The 18,972-nt window shown below is 37.0% G+C and overlaps 1 protein-coding gene across 2 annotated transcripts in view; it reads left to right on the top strand.

The window, feature by feature from the left end:
- Positions 1–18,932, top strand: part of RAB3GAP2 (RAB3 GTPase activating non-catalytic protein subunit 2) — a 41,761-nt gene extending 22,829 nt beyond the window's left edge. For both annotated transcript variants that reach the window (XM_042895233.1, XM_042895232.1), the window contains exons 19-35: positions 1,780–1,907; positions 2,694–2,907; positions 4,412–4,509; positions 5,516–5,621; positions 6,652–6,812; positions 8,253–8,469; positions 8,823–8,996; positions 9,137–9,243; positions 10,209–10,275; positions 10,816–10,886; positions 12,604–12,639; positions 13,174–13,248; positions 13,489–13,707; positions 15,457–15,546; positions 15,627–15,842; positions 16,343–16,501; positions 17,041–18,932. In XM_042895233.1, coding sequence (XP_042751167.1) covers positions 1,780–1,907; positions 2,694–2,907; positions 4,412–4,509; positions 5,516–5,621; positions 6,652–6,812; positions 8,253–8,469; positions 8,823–8,996; positions 9,137–9,243; positions 10,209–10,275; positions 10,816–10,886; positions 12,604–12,639; positions 13,174–13,248; positions 13,489–13,707; positions 15,457–15,546; positions 15,627–15,842; positions 16,343–16,501; positions 17,041–17,187 — 2,285 coding nt within the window. In that variant the 3' untranslated portion in view covers positions 17,188–18,932. The remainder of the gene's footprint in view (positions 1–1,779; positions 1,908–2,693; positions 2,908–4,411; positions 4,510–5,515; positions 5,622–6,651; positions 6,813–8,252; positions 8,470–8,822; positions 8,997–9,136; positions 9,244–10,208; positions 10,276–10,815; positions 10,887–12,603; positions 12,640–13,173; positions 13,249–13,488; positions 13,708–15,456; positions 15,547–15,626; positions 15,843–16,342; positions 16,502–17,040) is intronic.
- The last annotated feature ends 40 nt before the right edge of the window (positions 18,933–18,972 follow it).

Raw genomic sequence — 18,972 nt, 5'->3', positions numbered from 1 at the left:
GAATTTGTGTAGAAGGCTTTTGCTTTTCTCTCTTTGCTAGGAAGGCAGTAAAGATATGGTATTTTGGATCTGTAAATTTTAATGTACTGATGGCACAAAATCCTTATCACTGAAGATCTGAGCTTTGGCCAGATGCATAATATCTTCTCTTGGTAAACTTCACTGATGTTTTATTCCATGTTTTGCTGGAAATCTCTCAAGAGTCTCAGGAATTGTCATTTTTCATTTAAAACAATCGAAATAAAACCCACCACCACAAAAAAAAAAAAAGTTGCTGAAAGTCTGTGAAGTTTTCCTCTTTGAAATGATACACTTGAATCTTTCCAAGTGGTGAGAGCCTTCCTTATGCTTGAGGTAACCCCCCTTTGGGAAGCACAGCTGGGTATATTGAGGTGAGGAATAAAGTGGAGAAGCATGTGCCTGCCACTTCCTTTGCATGTGTTGGGACTTCTCAGCAGCAGAAGCTTGCACGTTTTTCTGTTTTTATTTTCTGTGGATTCATTTCAGCTTGGTAGGTGGAGATGAGTCAAGAAATCCCCACCACTGCTGTGTGGAAATTCTGAATAAATCATTTTTCAATTAGAATGGCTATGTCCCTTATCCTGCCTCAGTGAAAATGTAGCAATGCATTTTTATAGTTTAGAGGCTTTGAGGGAATCTTTTGTTTTGTCCACTTGAAGTGGTGAGTAGAATGAGTTTCCCATGGGAAACTGTAAACTTCTGTAAGAAGTCCTTAAAAAAAAAAAAAAAGTACCAAAGAGAGGTTGACAGAACCGTATAATTATGGTGGTTTATTTCAGTGTGTATTTTTCTCATTAATCTCTTATGGTCATGTGTTACATTATTTCCTCACAGTCACAATGAAGAACAAAGTTGGCTCATGTTCTAGCCTTCTGTTTTCAAAAGAGTAGTATCGTATCTCCCATTTGTGTTTACTAGGTAAAAGATAACAAGAAACATGCCAGGGCTGTGTGAATGTTGTGGCTGTGAAGAAGAGGTCCAAATCTAGCAAGCTTTGTGTGTTTGTAGGGTTTTGAACAGCAATGTGGCAATAGCGTTTAAGCTTCGTGGGGAGAAAACCATGTTTAGCCCTTCTTCTAGATGAAGATGATGTGTTCAGAGATACCTTCTGTATAGAAACATCTTATTAGGATCTGTGTTAAATGTTTTCAACAGATAAGTTTTTTTTCCATGCTGTGTTGATGTTAGCTGCAAGCATTGATTGCTTTAATGACAAAGTTCAGAAACAACGAGATCTTAGATTTCCACGACTTAAAAAGATGAAAGAAATGAAAAGGCAGTGTCTTGAAGAGATCAAAATGATGTATTATCTTCGAATATCAAACTCTCTTCTGATGTAAGGGATGTGCTGTTAAAATATTTGCAGGACGAATAAAAGATTACAGTCCGACATTCAGGTTTTGATTAAAAAAAGAAAAAAAGGAATTTGAGACTTAGCGTCTTTCATTTTTTGGCAGTTTGTGGTTTGACTTCAAATCAGGAAAAGGCGATTTTCTGTTTGCTCAGTTCCACTTTATCAACACCCTTCATTTTAAAAATGAGCCTGATTTCTTTCTCTTTAATACTTACCATAAAAATAACTCTTGTTTTATTCTGCCATGAGCTAAACATAATCATTGCAAGCAGCGCTGCATCAAAAAATTATGGTGAGATGTAAGGCCTTCAGTGTAATTCCCCAAAGCAGGACTTCAGTGCAGTTGTAAAGTGTGTCAGGCCATGTATTCAAATTAAGATACAGATTTTCTTTTTCTTCTTCAGAGCTCGAGTGTGTGGATGAAGGCTTACTGCAGTTCTGTGCAAACAAGCTGAAGCTGTTACATCTCTATGAAATAGTGAGCAAGCTGAATTCCCAAGGCATACAAGAAGGCACTGTGTCCTCAGATAATGTGAGTAAATTCAAAGTTCAGTTATCGTGTAGAATTGAGTGATGATTTAAGCATGAAAAGATGTTCTTAGGGTTTTTGAAAATAAGCAGATAAATGAGTTACCCATTTTTGTAGGCTAAAGTTTGTAATAAAGTACTTGTTTATAAATATTTTTTATCTATTTTAAATGTTTTATCTATTTGCTGTACAAATTTTTTGCAAATAATATACCTAGCAGTCTTTGGCAGTCAAGTACACTTGAAAGAGAAGTGAAAATAAAATCAGGATCTCCTGATATCAGCTCTTTATGCAGAATACATAGTGCGTTCTTAACTTGAGTTTTGCAGAGGTATTTTAGAACCGATAGAAATCACAAGACCTGATGCTTGCTTATGTGAGGTTTTTAGGCATTTCAGTAGAATTCTATGGTCGCATAATAATTTGCCTTATTTTTGTTATCATTTAAAATAAAGCTTGTGCTTTTCTAGGAATTATACAGATGGGTGATAAGTCATCCATCAGCAAACGTGCCTGTATGTCATTAGCAAGATCTAAATACAGTTTCCTATTGAATTAGCTTAAATATGAAGTTACCTAAGGTCTTTTAGCCAATGTGAATAACTGAATTTGTGATTATTCAGTAATTTTAATCTTTTAAGGCATTTTTGATGTCAGAAATATTTTGACTTTTCTGATTTGTTGTTTGGTTGTTTTTGTTGTTTTTTTTTTTTTTAAGTTTGTAACATCCTTTTGTAAAACATTGCATTAGTCTTGTGATATGGGATTTTTGGGGTTTTTGCTTTCAAGGACTTGGCTAAACTGCTTCGGCTGGAAGAAAAAGATTTTCATAGGCTCCAAACATTGCTGGAAAAGTACAAGAAAGAAAATGCCCAAACTGCTGTTCAGTTTGCTGACGAGAAGGGTGATGTATTGTCTGTGAAAATGTTCTTGGAGTATTTAGAGTGTGAAAAGGATGCAATTAATGTAAAAAATATGGAAGACAACGAATGTGTGAATTTAGGTAAGAGCTACTGAGCTGCTTGTCAGAATACCTTTAAGACTAATTATATCCTAAGATGCTATAAATACATATTTTAGCTTAACCTGGTGGCATGTAACAAGCTGGCCTACATCAACAAAGTTTCTCACAGTAATAGCTCCAGGCTCTTACCTTTAGGCATGGGACAAGTCTTTCTGTCTAGAAGGATATTAATGCAATTTAATTACATGTGTAGATATGTTTACCCTAAAGCAGCGTTATCACTCTCCATTTATCTGTTAACTGCACTTAGTTGGACACTGGTACCTTATAAAGTATTTCATGTCCTTGCTGGTCACTGCATCTCAAATGTTGAGTTAGTGATGGGGACCTCAGAAATGGGAGCTGGCCAGAAGCAGTATAGAACTATTAGTTTTAGGGAGCAGAGACCCCTCCTTGGTGGAACTGGGGAGGTTTTTGACAGTGTTGATCTGAAATTTTGGTGATGCAGGTCCTGAACGTGGCTGGGCTGTATGTTGGCTTATGGGTTGGGATTACTGTCTGGACTCACCTTTAGTTTGCAGATTTGTTCAGAGCTGGCCTTGAGTGGCTTTTGTTCAATAACTGTCTCAAAGGCTCTGTCTTTCTACATTACTTCTTTTCTGGGGAATCATAGAATCAAAGAATGGCTTGGGTTGGAAGGGACCTCAGGGGTCATCAAGTTCCAACACCCCTGCGAGAATCAGGGCCACCAACTTCAGGATTCCTGGTGCAAGAATGGAATTCTGTGCACGGGCGTTATGTGGTGTTTGCCTAGTGGTCCCCTGCTTCTTTTGGCCTTAGTTGTCAGACTTAGAGGGAAACTGGAATAGAAAACTGAAGCAGAAGAGCTTGGCTTTTGTCTGTGTGGTTTGTCTGTAAAACTGTTACTAACCTACTTAAGTGAACTTGCATTTTCTCTACTGTTACGGTTTACTTGGGTTTACGAACTGGGATAGAAGTACTTCTCCCCACCCCTTTGAATGAAGATCATCAGTAGGATATTCAGCTCTAAGTAAAACAAAAATAACTGAAATATGAATGTTGTGCTGAGGAATTTATACCCATAGCTTTTGTAGTACTGAGAGTGAATTATCCAATTAATTTGTTCTGGATTTGTTTTGTTTTTTTTTTAAATTGGTTGAAGTGTCTGTGGTTTTCTGTACAAGATGCAACATTCTGCCATTCAGGTAGGGGTTACTTAGCAGATAAACTTGTCCATCTCTTCAAGCCGTTCTTTGAATTGAAATAAATGCATAACCCAGGCAGTATAATAACCTTTGTTTTATTATAAATCCGTTTGTGTGTGCTGTAGTGTGGTAGGAATGTTTACGTCCTTTGTAATGAACCACCTTCTCCACTATGTGTCAGAGTGTCCTGCTTAATGCTTAGTAGTCCTCTGTATTCAGTCAGTGGGACCTGACCAGCAGGTAGTATTTCCTATAATTCTAAGGAAGAGGTGATGTCTCTTGATATCATTCATCATGTTGATGGAATTTTACTTCAGGCAGCTTTTTCTTCTGGAAGTGTTTGTGTGGAGAGAGCTCTACAGAGGAAATGTGCCATGCGTTGGAATCAGCAGGTTTTAGCCCTCAAATTTTGTTGGTAAGGTATTTATTACACACTTTAAAACTTCCTGGTTTTGAAAACAAAATGCTGAATTGAAAATTGAGTGTTTTATTTTTGGACTGTTTTCCATGTCCTCATATTCATCTTTTAAGTGCTAAGCTTAAATATAAGCGACTTAAAAGGTGTCAAAGGAAAAAACAAAAACAAAAACAAAAAAGAGTAGAAAATGTGAGGATGTCTGGAGGCCTGCAATGTTCTTTTAGAATTTTCTTAAGATTTATTTTTTACAGAGAGAAGCAACAGTAAAGTGGTTAACTGCAGTGACAGAGACACTTCTTACAAATCCCGTTTCAAGCAAAGAAATTTAAAAAGAAAAAGAAATCAAAGTAAATCTGTCAGAATCACTAGTGCTGTTGAGACACTCATCTTTCTTTCATCTGCTTGTCATTTTATTGTTTTTACTGCTTTTCTAATATTTGCTGATGACTGAAATACGTGTTTAAATATTAGCTAGCTTTTTAAGATTTTCAGCTGTAATATTAAGTGGTAATTTTTACCAAGTTAAGATTGCTCGTATACTTGTGTGACCTGTCTGTGCCTTCAGAAGAGTATTTTCCAATGTATCTAATTCTATGAATTGTATTCATAGAATTGTGGAATGGCCTGGGTTGAAAAGGACCACAATGATCACCTACTTTCAACACCTCTGCTATGCACAGGGTCACCAACCACCAGACCAGGCTGCCCAGAGCCACATCCAGCCTGGCCTTGAATGCCTCCAGGGATGGGGCATCCACAGCCTCCTTGGGCAGCCTGTTCCAGTGTGTCACCACCCCCTGTGTGGAAAAACTTCGTCCTAGTATTTAACCTAAACCTTCCCTGTAATTGTATTACTTCCTTTAAAGTCCGTAAGATACTGATTTGCTCAATACATTTTTAACTTTCTGTACACAGAACTTGCACAAGAAAGTGTTTGCATTAGGTATATTGCGGTATAAAAATCCTTTGTTCTGTTGTTTAAATTTTGTGTTTCTTTTTCTAGTCACTCCTTCTGAACTTATGGCTTTCCAGAGAAAAAGATATTCTTGAGAAACCAGATTCTACCAGTTACCTTCACACTATGCTGTCACTTCTGAGCAAGATGAAAGGTGAAATGTGCATTTGGAATTTTAAAGCACAACTAATGCCAATTAATTTCAAATTGTCAGTAATTTGAGTCTATATTATTTTGAGGAGGTTTTCCTCCTCTCCAAAAAAAATCTGACAGGATTCAGTGTTTCATGCTGACAAATTCTGTAGCAACTACCTCAATAATATAGTTGAAGTCTGAAGACTGTTACATTTAAAAGCATGCTTGGTTCCTTGCAATGTCACTCAGCTCTAAGTGGATGCAGCTACTATTTGGCATCAGAAAGTGGCTGTTCTGATACTTTTCCTCTGTTTCTGCAGTGTATGGATTTGTGCCCCTCTCTTGTGTGCTGGGTGCTCAGAAATCCTTTGAGTTGCATTAACTTGTGTTGAGACCAACACAGTTGCTATTTTAGATGCATTTGTTCATTGAACATCTCTGTAGTTTGAGGGGTGATCTGTGAGGTCAGCTTTGCATTATTTTGGATAAGTTGTGTAATAAACAATTACTGATTCTCCTAGCTCACTGAGAGCTGCTATGGGTATGTTAGCATCAAGTTCCCTTATGTCCATTTCACCATAGGACATCATTGAAACTGGAAGCATGAATAAGCTGTTGCTGTTGTCTGAACAATTTAATTCTGCTGAACATGAAGAGAACCAGATTGAGCACATTGAGTACATGGGGAATCATAAAATCACATGGAAGCTAGTTGTGTTGTGAAGCATTGTATTATAGTATTCCTTAAGTCTAGTGAGTGCAGCAGGGTTTACTCCCTAGTGATTTAACCTGTTGCCTGCTTTCTATGAGTTAATCTTGGAGAAGGAGGAATTCACGTTCTGCTTTTGTTAAAATAATTAGAGTTGTAATCTAAGAAATATGTTACATATCTTAAGAAAAAAAAAAACAAAAAACAAAAAAAAGGTAATTTAGACTAATTGGAAATTGCTCCTAATGTATGGCGTATCAGTAAGTGCTGTTTTCAGGGTTACTGCTTTTATTAGTTCTAACACCTCATGACACAGCATGAGTTTTCCTGGTCTCCACAGTTGCTATTGATGAGTCCTGGGACACCCAGTCTGTTTCCCCCTGGTGGCAGCAGATGCGAACAGCTTGTATTCAGTCTGAAAATAATGCAGCTGCCTTACTATCTGCTTACGTTGGACATTCAGTTACGGCACAGATAATTGACAGTGTGACAGAGAAGAAGGTCAGTCATCGTGTACTTCTCCCTTCAGTTGTATTCACTGTGTCAGTTTCATAGCAAATTGCTGTCTTTGTCATGGAGTAACACCTACAGCGTTCACTTATCATTCTAACATGGGTGCAAGCGTTCCCTCCTGCAAGCCTGAAAATCAGTATTTGTGTTTGAATAGTACTGTGCTGAGGTAAATGAATGATATGTCAGAAGTGTTTGCTATGCGTACTATATGGCAACTGTACTGCCAACTTCTCTCTTGCTATCAAATAATACTGACAAATCCTGTGCAGTTCTCAGACAAATTTAAGAAGCTCACAGCTGCATTTTTAATATACTGCTGAATTTTCTTAGCCTTTACTATTATACCTCCTTTAAGGTGTGAGGTTTGTTTTGTTTTTTTTTTTGCAGTAAGGATCTGTGTTTACAGACTTGTTATCACTATGAAACTGCATGCAGCATTGCCATTAAGAATGAAAATACTTCTTCCGTTTTGAAGTAGCACTAAATGTGTGAGTTTTACTGCTTGTCTTGAAAGATTAGGTGGAGTTTAGGTGATATTCAAACTTGTAAATAGGTTGCTTTATAGGTTGTACCTAGGTTGCTGGGAAGTGTTGTAGTAACTCTCTCCCTTCATCTTAACTAATCCAATTCTGTAGGTTAAAATTTCCAGTGTTGCCCAAATAGGAACACTGGTACATTGCAACATATTATGCTTTACCCATACACTCTCTCCTTTGCTACTTTTTTTTTACTATTCTGCTCTTGAAAGAAACAGTCATAGAATTTCCCTTCCATACAACCGTTTATCTTCTATTCCTTTTTTTTCTACCACACTTTGGCTTACAGCCTCAAACTGCTAATGACCAGGCATCTGAGAAACTTTAGAGTTTGTTGTTTTAGTGCAATAAGCTAAAAGTGGGATCTGCACCCTACTGGAGAAATTCCTGGTGTTCCTATTAAAGTATTTGCTCATTAACATGAGAATATCAAAATAGTGCACAGAACTCTGATATTGTATGGTCCAATTCTTCTGGGTCTGCAAAACAGAAATACTTTCTTTCATATGGTGGGAAATAGAGATGTAGGTGAAATAATCATATATGGAAGGAATTAAATATTGTGTGTGTATTGGAGGACTTAAAATCTCATCAAAAAGATTTAATTAATTCATTTTTCAACCAAATACAAAATTTAAATAGGGCAATAAGATGACCTTTCAGGTCCTTTTGTTTCTTCATGCTTTTATTTAAGAATCTGTGTGTCTTGTGAGCAGTGTGGGATGTTAACTTACCTTTCCATAATAGTTAATGTGTGTATCTTGAGCTGTATAATTTTTTAAGTAGAGTACCTCGTGAGATACAGCTTTCAATTTTAATATTGTGCATTTTCTTAAAGAGACCTGTGCTACTTAAAGTGAACAGACACGAAACAGTTAATATGTTGTGTTAGTTTTCCCAAATAGTTGTAGGTTCAGACACGGAATCCTGGGAAGCACTTTCCCTTGATGCTGAATATTGGAAGCTCCTGCTGAAACAGTTAGAGGACTGTCTGATACTTCAGACACTGCTGCACAGCAAAGTGAGCAAGAAGACAATAAGAGTTTCATCTCTACAGAGTGAGCCTTTGGGTAGGCTTTCTGTAAAGAAATTGCTGGAAGGTGGAAAAGGTATGTTTTTTTTCTCTTGGAAGGATGATTGATTGTCTTTGTAATGCAGTTCTGAGCCTTCCTTACCTACTTCATGAAATGGAAACTATACTGGAAATTGTTCTGCTGTTTACTTTTCTTAGCTTAAAAACAAAGCAAACCATGTATCAAACTGATAAAAGGCATTACCATAAAGACTGCATTGTAAACTTAAGTCAGCTGGTTAATACATTTTTGATTGGCAACATCAACTTAATATAATTAATGATATTAGTTAATAGCATTTCTTTTCTGTTCTTCAGTTGTGAACTTTAAATCTCCTGGGATGTACACTGACTGCATTTCAAGACTTCTTTGTTGTTTTACTGTTCCAGGAGGTATTGCTGACACTGTAGCAAAGTGGGTTTTTAAGCAAGGCTTCAATCCTCTTGTACTGAATTTGGCACAGCACAGGAACAATACAGATAATACTGAAGAATCTGAAGAAATGCATACAAATATCTTTCTTGAGGAACCAGAAATAGATGAAGACTTGGAAACAATCCTAGGTAAGAAAATAACCTTTTTTTTTTTTTTTTTTTTTTTAAATTTTGACTCCTTTCAGAGATGCCTTTGTTACTGTTGTGAAATAGCAGAAATTATGAGAAGAGGCCTGTCTTGTAACTCCTGATATTTTTCTTTTTCCTAGAGCTGCTGCAACTTGCATATCAGCAGTTTCCATGCAGTCTTGAAGTGGATGTGCTCCATGCGCACTGCTGTTGGGAGTATGTAGTGCAATGGAATAAGGATCCAGAGGTAAAAGAACTTCATTTGCAGGGAACAGTGGTTAAGAATAACTCTCTAGAAGCACTTCCACAAGTTTTAGTTGATAAAATTCTTCAGAAGACACTATTTGATAGCGTGCTGGTTACAATTTTATTGCTATAGAGGGGAAGTGTAAATTAAATTGAGTTCAAGGGTTGAATGGTACCACACAAAGACAGGACAGTGTGCTTCTAAGCTGTCAGATTCTCAGGAGTTTGAAATAAGCAGCATGAAGTGTTCCATCAGTATTTTGTAGTGTAAAAAAAAAAATCATTACTGCATAGGAGTGATGAATGTTTTGTCTAAATAGATCATAGAATGCTTTTTAGACTGGAATCCATTCAGTTTAAAGAGGGAAGAGATTTCTTCAATATTTTTAGATTTTTTCCTTCATTTTGCCACTGTTGGGGATAATTGTTAGGGGAAAAAAGCAAACATGGAATTGCTGTTTTCCATGGGTTCCCTATAAGCAAATGGAGAATGTTGTCCGAAGTTGTAATGCTATCAGAATTTTTAGATGATATGAAAAATGCAGTCAGCACTGCTTGTATCTGTGCAATGCAACATCTTGCTATGGGAAAAAGGTTCATTGGAGAATTTTAAGAGCTTACTCTACCATAATGAAAGTGAAAATTAATCTTTCTAGCACAAATGGATTTTGTATGTAAGAAAGTGGATTGTTATTATTCAGTGGGGATATCTTTCAGCAGTGAGTAGGTTAGTGGTACATACTGTTGACAAAACCCTGGTGTGAATGACAGTGTGTTTATGGATATAGGTATGTCAGGTAGCAGGAGAGAAGACTGCAAAAGCTCGGAACAAGTTCTACAGCTGTCAAAAATGAAGAGCTTTATAATAGACCTGGGTGTCTTAGCAATCAATAGTTTACATTTAAAACAAGTTTTGCATAATGAATAATATTAACTTGTTCTTTCACTTTTTTTGTTTTACATAAGGAAGCATGCTTTCTTATTAGGTCTATAGATCATCTTCGATGCATCATTAATGCTCACGTTCAGCATGGTAAGTATGAAGCTGTTAATAAAAATGATCTTTGGAACTGCAAATCGACAGTTTTGTCAACAGACAAGTGTAAATACAAGTAGTTGATAGCAGTGGCTGTTTTGTCAGCAGCCTTGACCCCAAATAAACTTCTTGCTCATATTTTTCATGTGCTAAGAGTTTCCATCAGAAACATGGATGTATGTTGGTTACATAAAGCTAACATTAAACTAAAAGCTGCTTAAGAAAAAGTGTTTAATTATTTTATGTGCATTTAAAATTCTAGCACATAGTCCTTGTAGTCAATTACAATTCATGCATTTCTTACTCATGAATGCACTTCTGAATGTTTGATCACCAAGAAAGTCTGCTCCAGGACATCTGAAGTCCAACTATAAAGCAGTGAGAATAACTGACAATTCCTTCTTGTTTCATTCACCATCTAATTTTAAAATCCCCAGTGTTACAAGAACTTTGGCCCATGGCTTTTCAGTCTGTACTTGTATTGCCTAAAATCTCACCTGCATTCACATGGAGTTCACAAGTTTGTGATTGTTCTAGGTATTGCTCTGATGATGTGGAATACATTCATAGTAAAAAGGCTTTCTTCTGCTACGTATCTAATGGACAAGGTGAGTGTAGCATTATGATAGTAGTTTTGAGGCTAGTATTTATATGCTGTGGATTTAAATTAAAAAGTGGGATATCTTTTAATGTAAAGGTCAAAAAATCTCCTGCTTGTTAGGTGTATTGTGCGGGTAATTTTTGGATTCTGAGGAAGGAATGCATATCTTAGAATATTCAATTGTTCCTTGGAATGATCAACTGAGTATTGCTTTAAGCAGTAATGGAGTCTGGCTGATGTACTGAAGCCTTATATGCAGCATTAACTTGTAATTACTGAATAAAACATTTGAAGTTATCTTTGTGTGCATGTATGTATTTGTACATAAAGCTTTCACTTAACAAAGTAAGTATTTTTTCTGGGCCTGTTTCCTGGTAAGTTGTTGACAAGAAGCTTCTTGGGTTCTGCAAGCTGCAGCTCTTCCAAATGTTGGAGGTATATGAGCTCTGCAGAATGCAGAACGTTTTGTGAGTACTGTTGAGCATTTTAAACTCATGCTACATTGCTGAATCACCCTCTGGCTTGTAGCTTGTTTGCTATGAGTTTTATCAGTACTTTATCCCTGCTAAATGTAGTGCTTGCAATATGCAGCATACCTGCTGACTGGTAGACAGCTATCTACAAGATAGAAGTCCAGGTGTTGACAGTGATTCTAAAAACAACAAAACCAACCAAAACACAAAACACACCCAATAATTTTCTATCTTGTCTTTTTTTTTCCTCTTCCTATGCTCCTCTGATTTTCTGCTTTAGCTTTTGGCTGAACTGTGTATGAATTGGAATATGCCATCTTCCTCATTTCTTTCAGCAAATGGGCTTATTAGTTGTGTGTATCTGTGGTAGATGCTTCTTCTGCAGAAGCAGAAAAAAGATGTTTCTTCCAGTTTTTCTGCATGCCTTTACGTACACCCATCACCATTATTTCTGCCTACAGCTGCCACACAGGTGTTTAATCAGTCCCAACAGCAACAGCTGAAAGTTGTTTTCAGTTCAGGTGTTGAATCAGCGCAATGGGCCACAGTGACTCAGGATCCTGCTATCTCGCTTCAGGCATTTAGACTCTGCCAAGATGCATAGGAATTTTATTTCTTTCTGCTTGTTGAAGAAAGCTTCCACTGATACGTGATTCATTGCATGCAAAATGTGGTTCTACTTGCAGAAGTGGAACCTAAGTGGCATCGTAGTAACATTTCTGAACAGGAATGACTTGAGGGGCTTTTTCTGAAGAATTTACATGGGCAAAGCATGAAAACCATGTTGTAATATCTTTTTCCATCTATCCCAATGAATATTCTGGAGCTCTCCCTTTTCTTCTCCCTTATTCTCCTTGTTTCCTCATAATATCACACTTGCCATTATTCTGTATTATAGTAATCACTGGGAATTTCTTAACCAGATTTAAGATTTGAAAGAACCTGTGGGCCTTAATTCTAGATGTTAAGAATGATGAACTAAATGTTGGCATTGGTGGTGTTTGTTTCTGCCATCTACAGTATGTCTATCATACATCACTGGCACCAGTATTTAATTCATCATTCTTCATATACATATATTTATTTATATATATATTTAAAGAAAGCAATGCAGTGTGTTGCATCATGTAGCTGTAATGAACTTTTTAATATTAGGAATATTCTAAGTAATAGAATATTTGCAAGATAACAGATGCTCTATAATAATAATGGTGATTTCACGTGCTGAAACATGGAATTTTCTTTAAACAGGTTGGAAAAGCTCCGAAGGACAGATTATGCAGAAGGGCAAGTAACTACTTCTGTCTCACATGAGGAGAAATTTAACAAGAAAATCCTCTTTTATTTTAATATTAGCTTATGACTTGTTTTTGAAGTGTGAAAGTTTTGAAACTTGAGGTCATGTGACAAATTGCTGTTATTTTTCATTCATTTTTTCATGTATAACTTTGTTGTTTTAAACTCTTGCAAGGCAATTGATAAGCTCAGCAAATGAAACGTACTGGATGTGATTACTTGAGCTGTTCTATCTTCTGTGGAAATGCAATATTTTAAATATCCAATTGAGCTTTACATTTATTTTTCAAGATAATGGAAAGCTTATTTTCTACTTTTTTCCTGTTACTTCTAAATCTCTATGCTTAAAATGAATGTTTATTTAGCTTAAAATATATAATAGGCTTAACAATGTGTTTGTTATATCAACACCTGTTTTCTCAGAGAGAGAGAGAGAGAGAGAGAGAGATATATATATATATATATAGCTAATAAAAGCCTGCTTGAATTCTGTCTGAAACAAATGGAATTTAATATTGTTAACAGGATGTGGGTATGAGTGACACAGCCACGACAGCTTTCCTTGGCTGCTGCTCAGATCTTCTGCAAACGTTGCTAGAGGTAAGATTTTCATTTTTATTTTTTTCTGTAGAAGGAACTGATTTACATTAAGGCATATGCTTATCCTTATTTCTGCCTAATTCAGACGAATGTTCACAATCTCATCTAGAAAATACGAAATTCTCTTGTTAATTTTTTAATTTCGTTGCAGAGAGTTTCTGATTAAAGATGTGTTTTTTGTGTAGAAGGCCAATACAGATCACATCTTGTGTGTGACAGCTTTTTACATTCATCTGCTAGGCTGATGTGAGTAGTGATGAAATGCAAGCTCCTGTCCTGGACACTGAGGATGCCTGGATGTCTGTGGAAGGGCCGGTATCGATAGTAGAACTGGCACTTGAGCAGAAACGCATTCACTACCCACTTGTTGAGCACCAGTTTGTGTTATGTACTGTCTTGTATGCCATCATGAGGTTTTCTCTGAAGAGTGTGAAGCCTCTGTCGCTGTTTGATAGCAAGGTAAGTCTTCTGAATGCTGATGTGCCTACATTTCATTACTGCTGTCCTTCCTCTTGGCATCTATAATGCATGCTACCTTCTACTCTTCAAACTGTTTGTGCATGGTTTTAAGAAAACAGCCCACTGTGGTGTTAAAGAAGCTGTCGCCAGAATTCAGGCTGCCATAGGAATTTGGTGTTTTACTTTGAATAAAAGATTTGTAGTGACCTCATCTGCGTGAAAATCCACTCCTTAATCATTAGTTGGCCTGGAAATACTGCGTGATAAAACGACTGGTTGACAGGTTTTCCTAGTTGCTTTGAGAAGTGCCAGATTAGAGAAAAACATAGTTAAGTTCAGAAGTGTTCTGTTACTGTTGCTGATGTATCCATTCTTGCTGATGAGTGTTCTGGAATTCTCACCTTGAAGAGAATAAACTGTTTGTCATTTAAATACCTGTAAACCACTGAGGAAAAAAGACTCACTACATTTTAAAATGCAGTATATATCCAACCAGACATATGTTGACTTAGATATAAAGAATGTACCATACGCTGAGCTTTCTTCCTCCTAAACAATATAATTAAAAAAAAAAATTAAATTAAAAATTAGAGTACTGCTGTGGGCTACCATCTAATTCCTGCTGAGGAGAAAAAGATTTAGATCTGCAAAGCATTGTGCTGAAGATTTCTTCTTAATGATGGATTGGGTTTTTCTAAATGCAGAATGTGGCAGTTTGTGGTAGGTCCTTGTCTGTATGCATGCTCTGATGGAGCAGTTTTATCTGGTTTTAGCATTTTACCATATATCGCATTCTGTTGTTTTTATACCTTTTATATATGCTTATCTGTTAGCAGCAAGCATATTATCTCATGCCATTTAAGACTGCATGTTGCTTCTCAATAATATAATTGAAGGCTGTTCCTGTTCCTCTGTGCTTATGCATACAACTGTAATTCTCAGCCATCTTCTTTCTTGGTGTCTGAAAAGAAGTGCTTAAGCGTTTCAAAGACCATTTATTACCTTGTTTCTGAAAAGCAGCTCACTGTCTAAATTTAGACATTATTGTAAGCTGCACCTTTCCAATACTGGTAATACATTTGTACATGATTTCATGAGTAATGTGCAGTCCTATTTGGTGTTTCTCTTGGCTGTTCTCTTCAGTCTGGAGAAGGGCCCCAGTATGTAAGGAAAATATTACAAAGATTTTATCTTTCAACACTTCTTTTGTTTCCCTGTGTTAGTACAGAGCAGGGCTGCCAGTGGTGCTCTGCATCGATTGTGCTACTGTCAGAGGTGGCAATGGGCTGAAACAAGGGCTACCACATGCCATCATTTTGCAGTTTACCTTAAATTTGGTGAATCTGTAGTCCAGGATACCTTTTCAGTGGAGTTAACTATATTATTAAGTAATACTTAAAATGCATTTTTTGTATAAGATAGTTAGCATTTCTTCCTATATATCATGCTTTCTTGAAGGATAAGGGAGTAGGAAATACATCTGGGCTTTAGCTCCAGCTGGTATTATAGCAGGTACAAACACTTGCCTACTAAATTAGGTTAAGTTTGAAAGCAAATCCTTGATAGATTGTGACCGCCTGAGCAAATATTTTGTTTCATAGTTGTAACTTAAAATATCCATTTTACTTCTCAGAGAGATATAGGAGTTGTAGTGCAATTTAAATGTAAAAAAAATTGAGGCTTCTTAAAATTGGATCAGTGTGGATTACTTCAACTGTATGTCTGATTGGCTTTGGTTCTCAATTTTAGGGTAAAAATGCATTTTTCAAAGACCTTACTTCAATTCAGCTGTTACCTAGTGGGGATATGGATCCAAACGTGTTATCTATACGGCAACAGGTAGGTGTAAGTTATTGAGAATTCCTACATTTCTACAATTTCAAATGATACTGAAGTAACTTTTAATTTTTGCTTTCAAGTTCTTGCTCAAAGTTGTGAGTGCAGCAGTTCAGATGCTATGTTCACAAAAGGCCAAAGAAGCCTCCGAAGAGGAATTGTTTCCCTTTGAAAAGGCAAGAAATTGGCCAACTTTGGCTGTGGATTTGGCTCAGTATCTTCAAATCTCTGAGGATGTGGTCAAAATGCATTATGTCTGTGAATTGTACAGTTATGGGATGGATCATCTCGGCGAAGAGGTAATAACCCCTTTTAATAACTTTATAACAATATGACATTGTCAGGTATTCTGCTGAGGTTACATTTTCACTTACTGAAGATGTCTAGAAGGGTTAGGCAAGTATTGCTATACTCAGAAAATCCTCACAATGAAAAATCAGAAGTTGGAAAAGTGATTTCTCAAGGTGGGTCATCTTCACTTTCCTAGCAGATACCAACTGGTGGAAACATAACAGTGGGGAGCTAGACTGTTGGTCTAAACTGGTACAGCCCTTTTTATGGTACTGCAGTTAACATTTCAGGAGTATGTCTTGCTTTTAAGTACAGAGTAATTGTCTTGCTTTGTTTTCTCTTCCACTGTTCAGAAGCTTTTAAATGTTTTGTTTAGAGAACCAAGTAACACGAGTCTCAAAGCCATTTTTCCTTATAGTAACTAGAAGCTTCCTGTGATTCAGCGTTTCAGGGTGATCTGTGTCATGCTCAAAATAATATCTAGTTCTGTGTATGTTTCCATTTTCAGGCCTTTCTTCAGGTATCTGACAAAGAAGTACTTGCATCGCAGCTGCTTATACTGGCTGGACAGAGACTGGCCTTTGCTTTACTTCAGATACAGACAAAGGAGGGAATGGAACTCTTTGCTAGACTTCCTCCAACACTTTGTACTTGGCTTAAAGCTATGGTAAGTTAAGCATGATTTAGGAAAACAGAATCATACGTTGATTTACAGAAGATTCTATTTACTTAGATGTAGATTACATCTGAATTGAGCTTTCTTGCTAATGGAAGCAAGAACCTAGTTCTCATTTTTCCTGGTGCCAGTTCTCTTTCATGAGGAATGAAGGAGTGACTGTTCTGTTGTGGGGGTTATACTTTCTCCTGAAGTTCTGGCAAAATAATTTGTGCTCAATTTAAAAAAAAAACTATTGGCCATCTTTTCTAATGGCAATATTCAGAAATCAGTGCTTCTGTTTATCCAGGCTTCAGATCTGATGTTTTCCAGATTGCAGGAATAAATTTGATTGAGAATATTGATTAGCAGTGAAGATTCAGTTAAGAAGAGTCTGAAGGGCAAAATAACCAGTAGTACAATTACACTTCTGGGTCCAAGCATCTGCTTAATTCCCAAATAGCAATTTTGTTATGTAAGACGAGGAGGGCATATGTGCAGAAGCTCATCTGCAGGGAATGCTCTAATGCTGTGTTTGTTCTTTTATATAGGACCCCCAGGAACTTCAAAATGTGCAAGTGCCAATTGCTACAACAGCTAAACTGGTTAACAGAGTAATAGAGCACTTACCAGAGAATCACGGGCAGTATAGCCTGGCTTTGAATCTGATAGAGGCCGTAGAAGCAATCTCATCATGACATTCTCCATTAGAACAGTTCTGCTACATAGTGCTGCAATGCATGATTTTACCCAACAAGGCTGACATTTACAGAAAGAAACTTTCGTGTGGCTTTTGTTAAACAAAAAGAACAATGTTCCCCACCCCACAATTCCAGAAGGTAATTTTAAATTGGAGTGTATTTTAAATTCTGCACTAGTACAGAGATGTTTAGTTTCCAGTACACTACTTGTCAGTATTTGAACTGCTTAGTTATTTATTTGACTTGAGCGCTTCTTGCAGTAGTCTGAATTGGGTATATTTGACAGCAGTTTTAGTCAATTGACAAGATCACATCCTGTGATATTTTTTGTATTTCATGCTAGCAATAACTGCTGCGGTTACAATGTTCCATGCATCATTTATCAGAAGAAGCTGTAGAGTTAAACCTGAGGAAACACTTCAGTCTTTTAAGTTATCCTGTAATGCCAATGCTGCTTTTCCAGAAGCTAGAATTGGTGTTGGGCTCCTGTCTGCTACCTGCACACAGACGACAATAGCTGCACTACAAGTAGAATGGAACATGGCAAGGCCTTACACAAAGGGAGAAGAGCCCATGTTAGAATCAGCTTGGAAGGGAGAACCACATCCCCAGACACTAACATGGACCCATTTTCATCCAGTTTTAGTCAGCATTGTCTCTGGGGCGTGCTGGGCTTCAGCTAAAACTGGTTTCATGTCCCTGTCCTTTATTATTGAGCTCTGCCGAGTTTATGTAGGTCTGTATGTACTGTAAGGTTGTTCCCTGTTTTACCACTGTAGAAGATGTAGTATGCTCTAAGACTCTGCACATGTTAACTCGTAGTCAAAACCTGCTTCAATAGTTGTCCAACTTCACTCAAGATCTTTACTTCTGAATACCTTAGCCTTAAAAAAAACAAAACAAAACAAAACCACAACAAAACCATTACATAGGACAGTACCTGCAGGGAGTCATGTAGCGAATATCTTCACTACAGGAGTGATGTTAGAAATGATTATCTTACATCATTAGTAGTTTTCCTTCTACCTAAAGGAAAGCCAGGAAAGGAAAAGTGTTGTTGTAAGCTGTTTCGTCTTGAAGTCAGTTGAAATTACTCCATCTTGTAACCTGCAAGAAACATTCATAGCATACTGCACTGTTACAGACAGAATTTGGTCTTACCTTTTTGAAGTATGTGCTGCTGTCATCTTAGGTTAGACTCCCCTGGAAACGGCTCTGTAGGTGGCTAGTTCTGTAAGACTGTCAGCTGTTCAGCATCCCCAGTTGCTGATCTCTGCACTTTAATGTAGATGATGAAGGCTTTCTGAGAAGGTTTGATTCAGTGTTTGACTTCCTATAAGGGTATGAGGTTGTGTGACTAAAGAAGAGTTTCAGGTTTGGTTATGGAAGGGAGTATAGAAATTGAAACAGGTGTAGGGGAAGAATGCGAGAAGGCAAGACTAGGCAGTGCCTGTACTACCTTGCCTGGCAGAACTTCAGCCCTCTGCAGAAACAGACAGGCCAGAGAATCAGTCCTGAAGCCTGAGGAAAAACAAAAACATTTCTTAGTTGCATTACATTCCTGTATCCTGGTACAGTTGTGTAAAGGACCTCACTGTAACTAAATATCATGCCAGAGCTGACACTCTACACCAATCAAATCTGTAATGTATTGTAAGTAATATTCTGTATATAGTGCTATTTTGTGTCTAATTTGCTGTGGATTTGTGTAAATTGATTAAATAAAATTTGAGGAGGTTTCATTGTGTGTTTTTTCCTTCTTAGTGGTGCCCATTCCTTTTT

This window comes from Lagopus leucura, unplaced genomic scaffold (genome assembly GCF_019238085.1).
Source record: "Lagopus leucura isolate 7727_CA_CO unplaced genomic scaffold, USGS_WTPT01 Super-Scaffold_73, whole genome shotgun sequence".
NCBI classification, from domain to species: Eukaryota; Metazoa; Chordata; class Aves; order Galliformes; family Phasianidae; genus Lagopus; species Lagopus leucura.
Note: the sequence above shows the minus strand (reverse complement) of the source record. Positions and strands in the feature narration are given on the sequence as shown.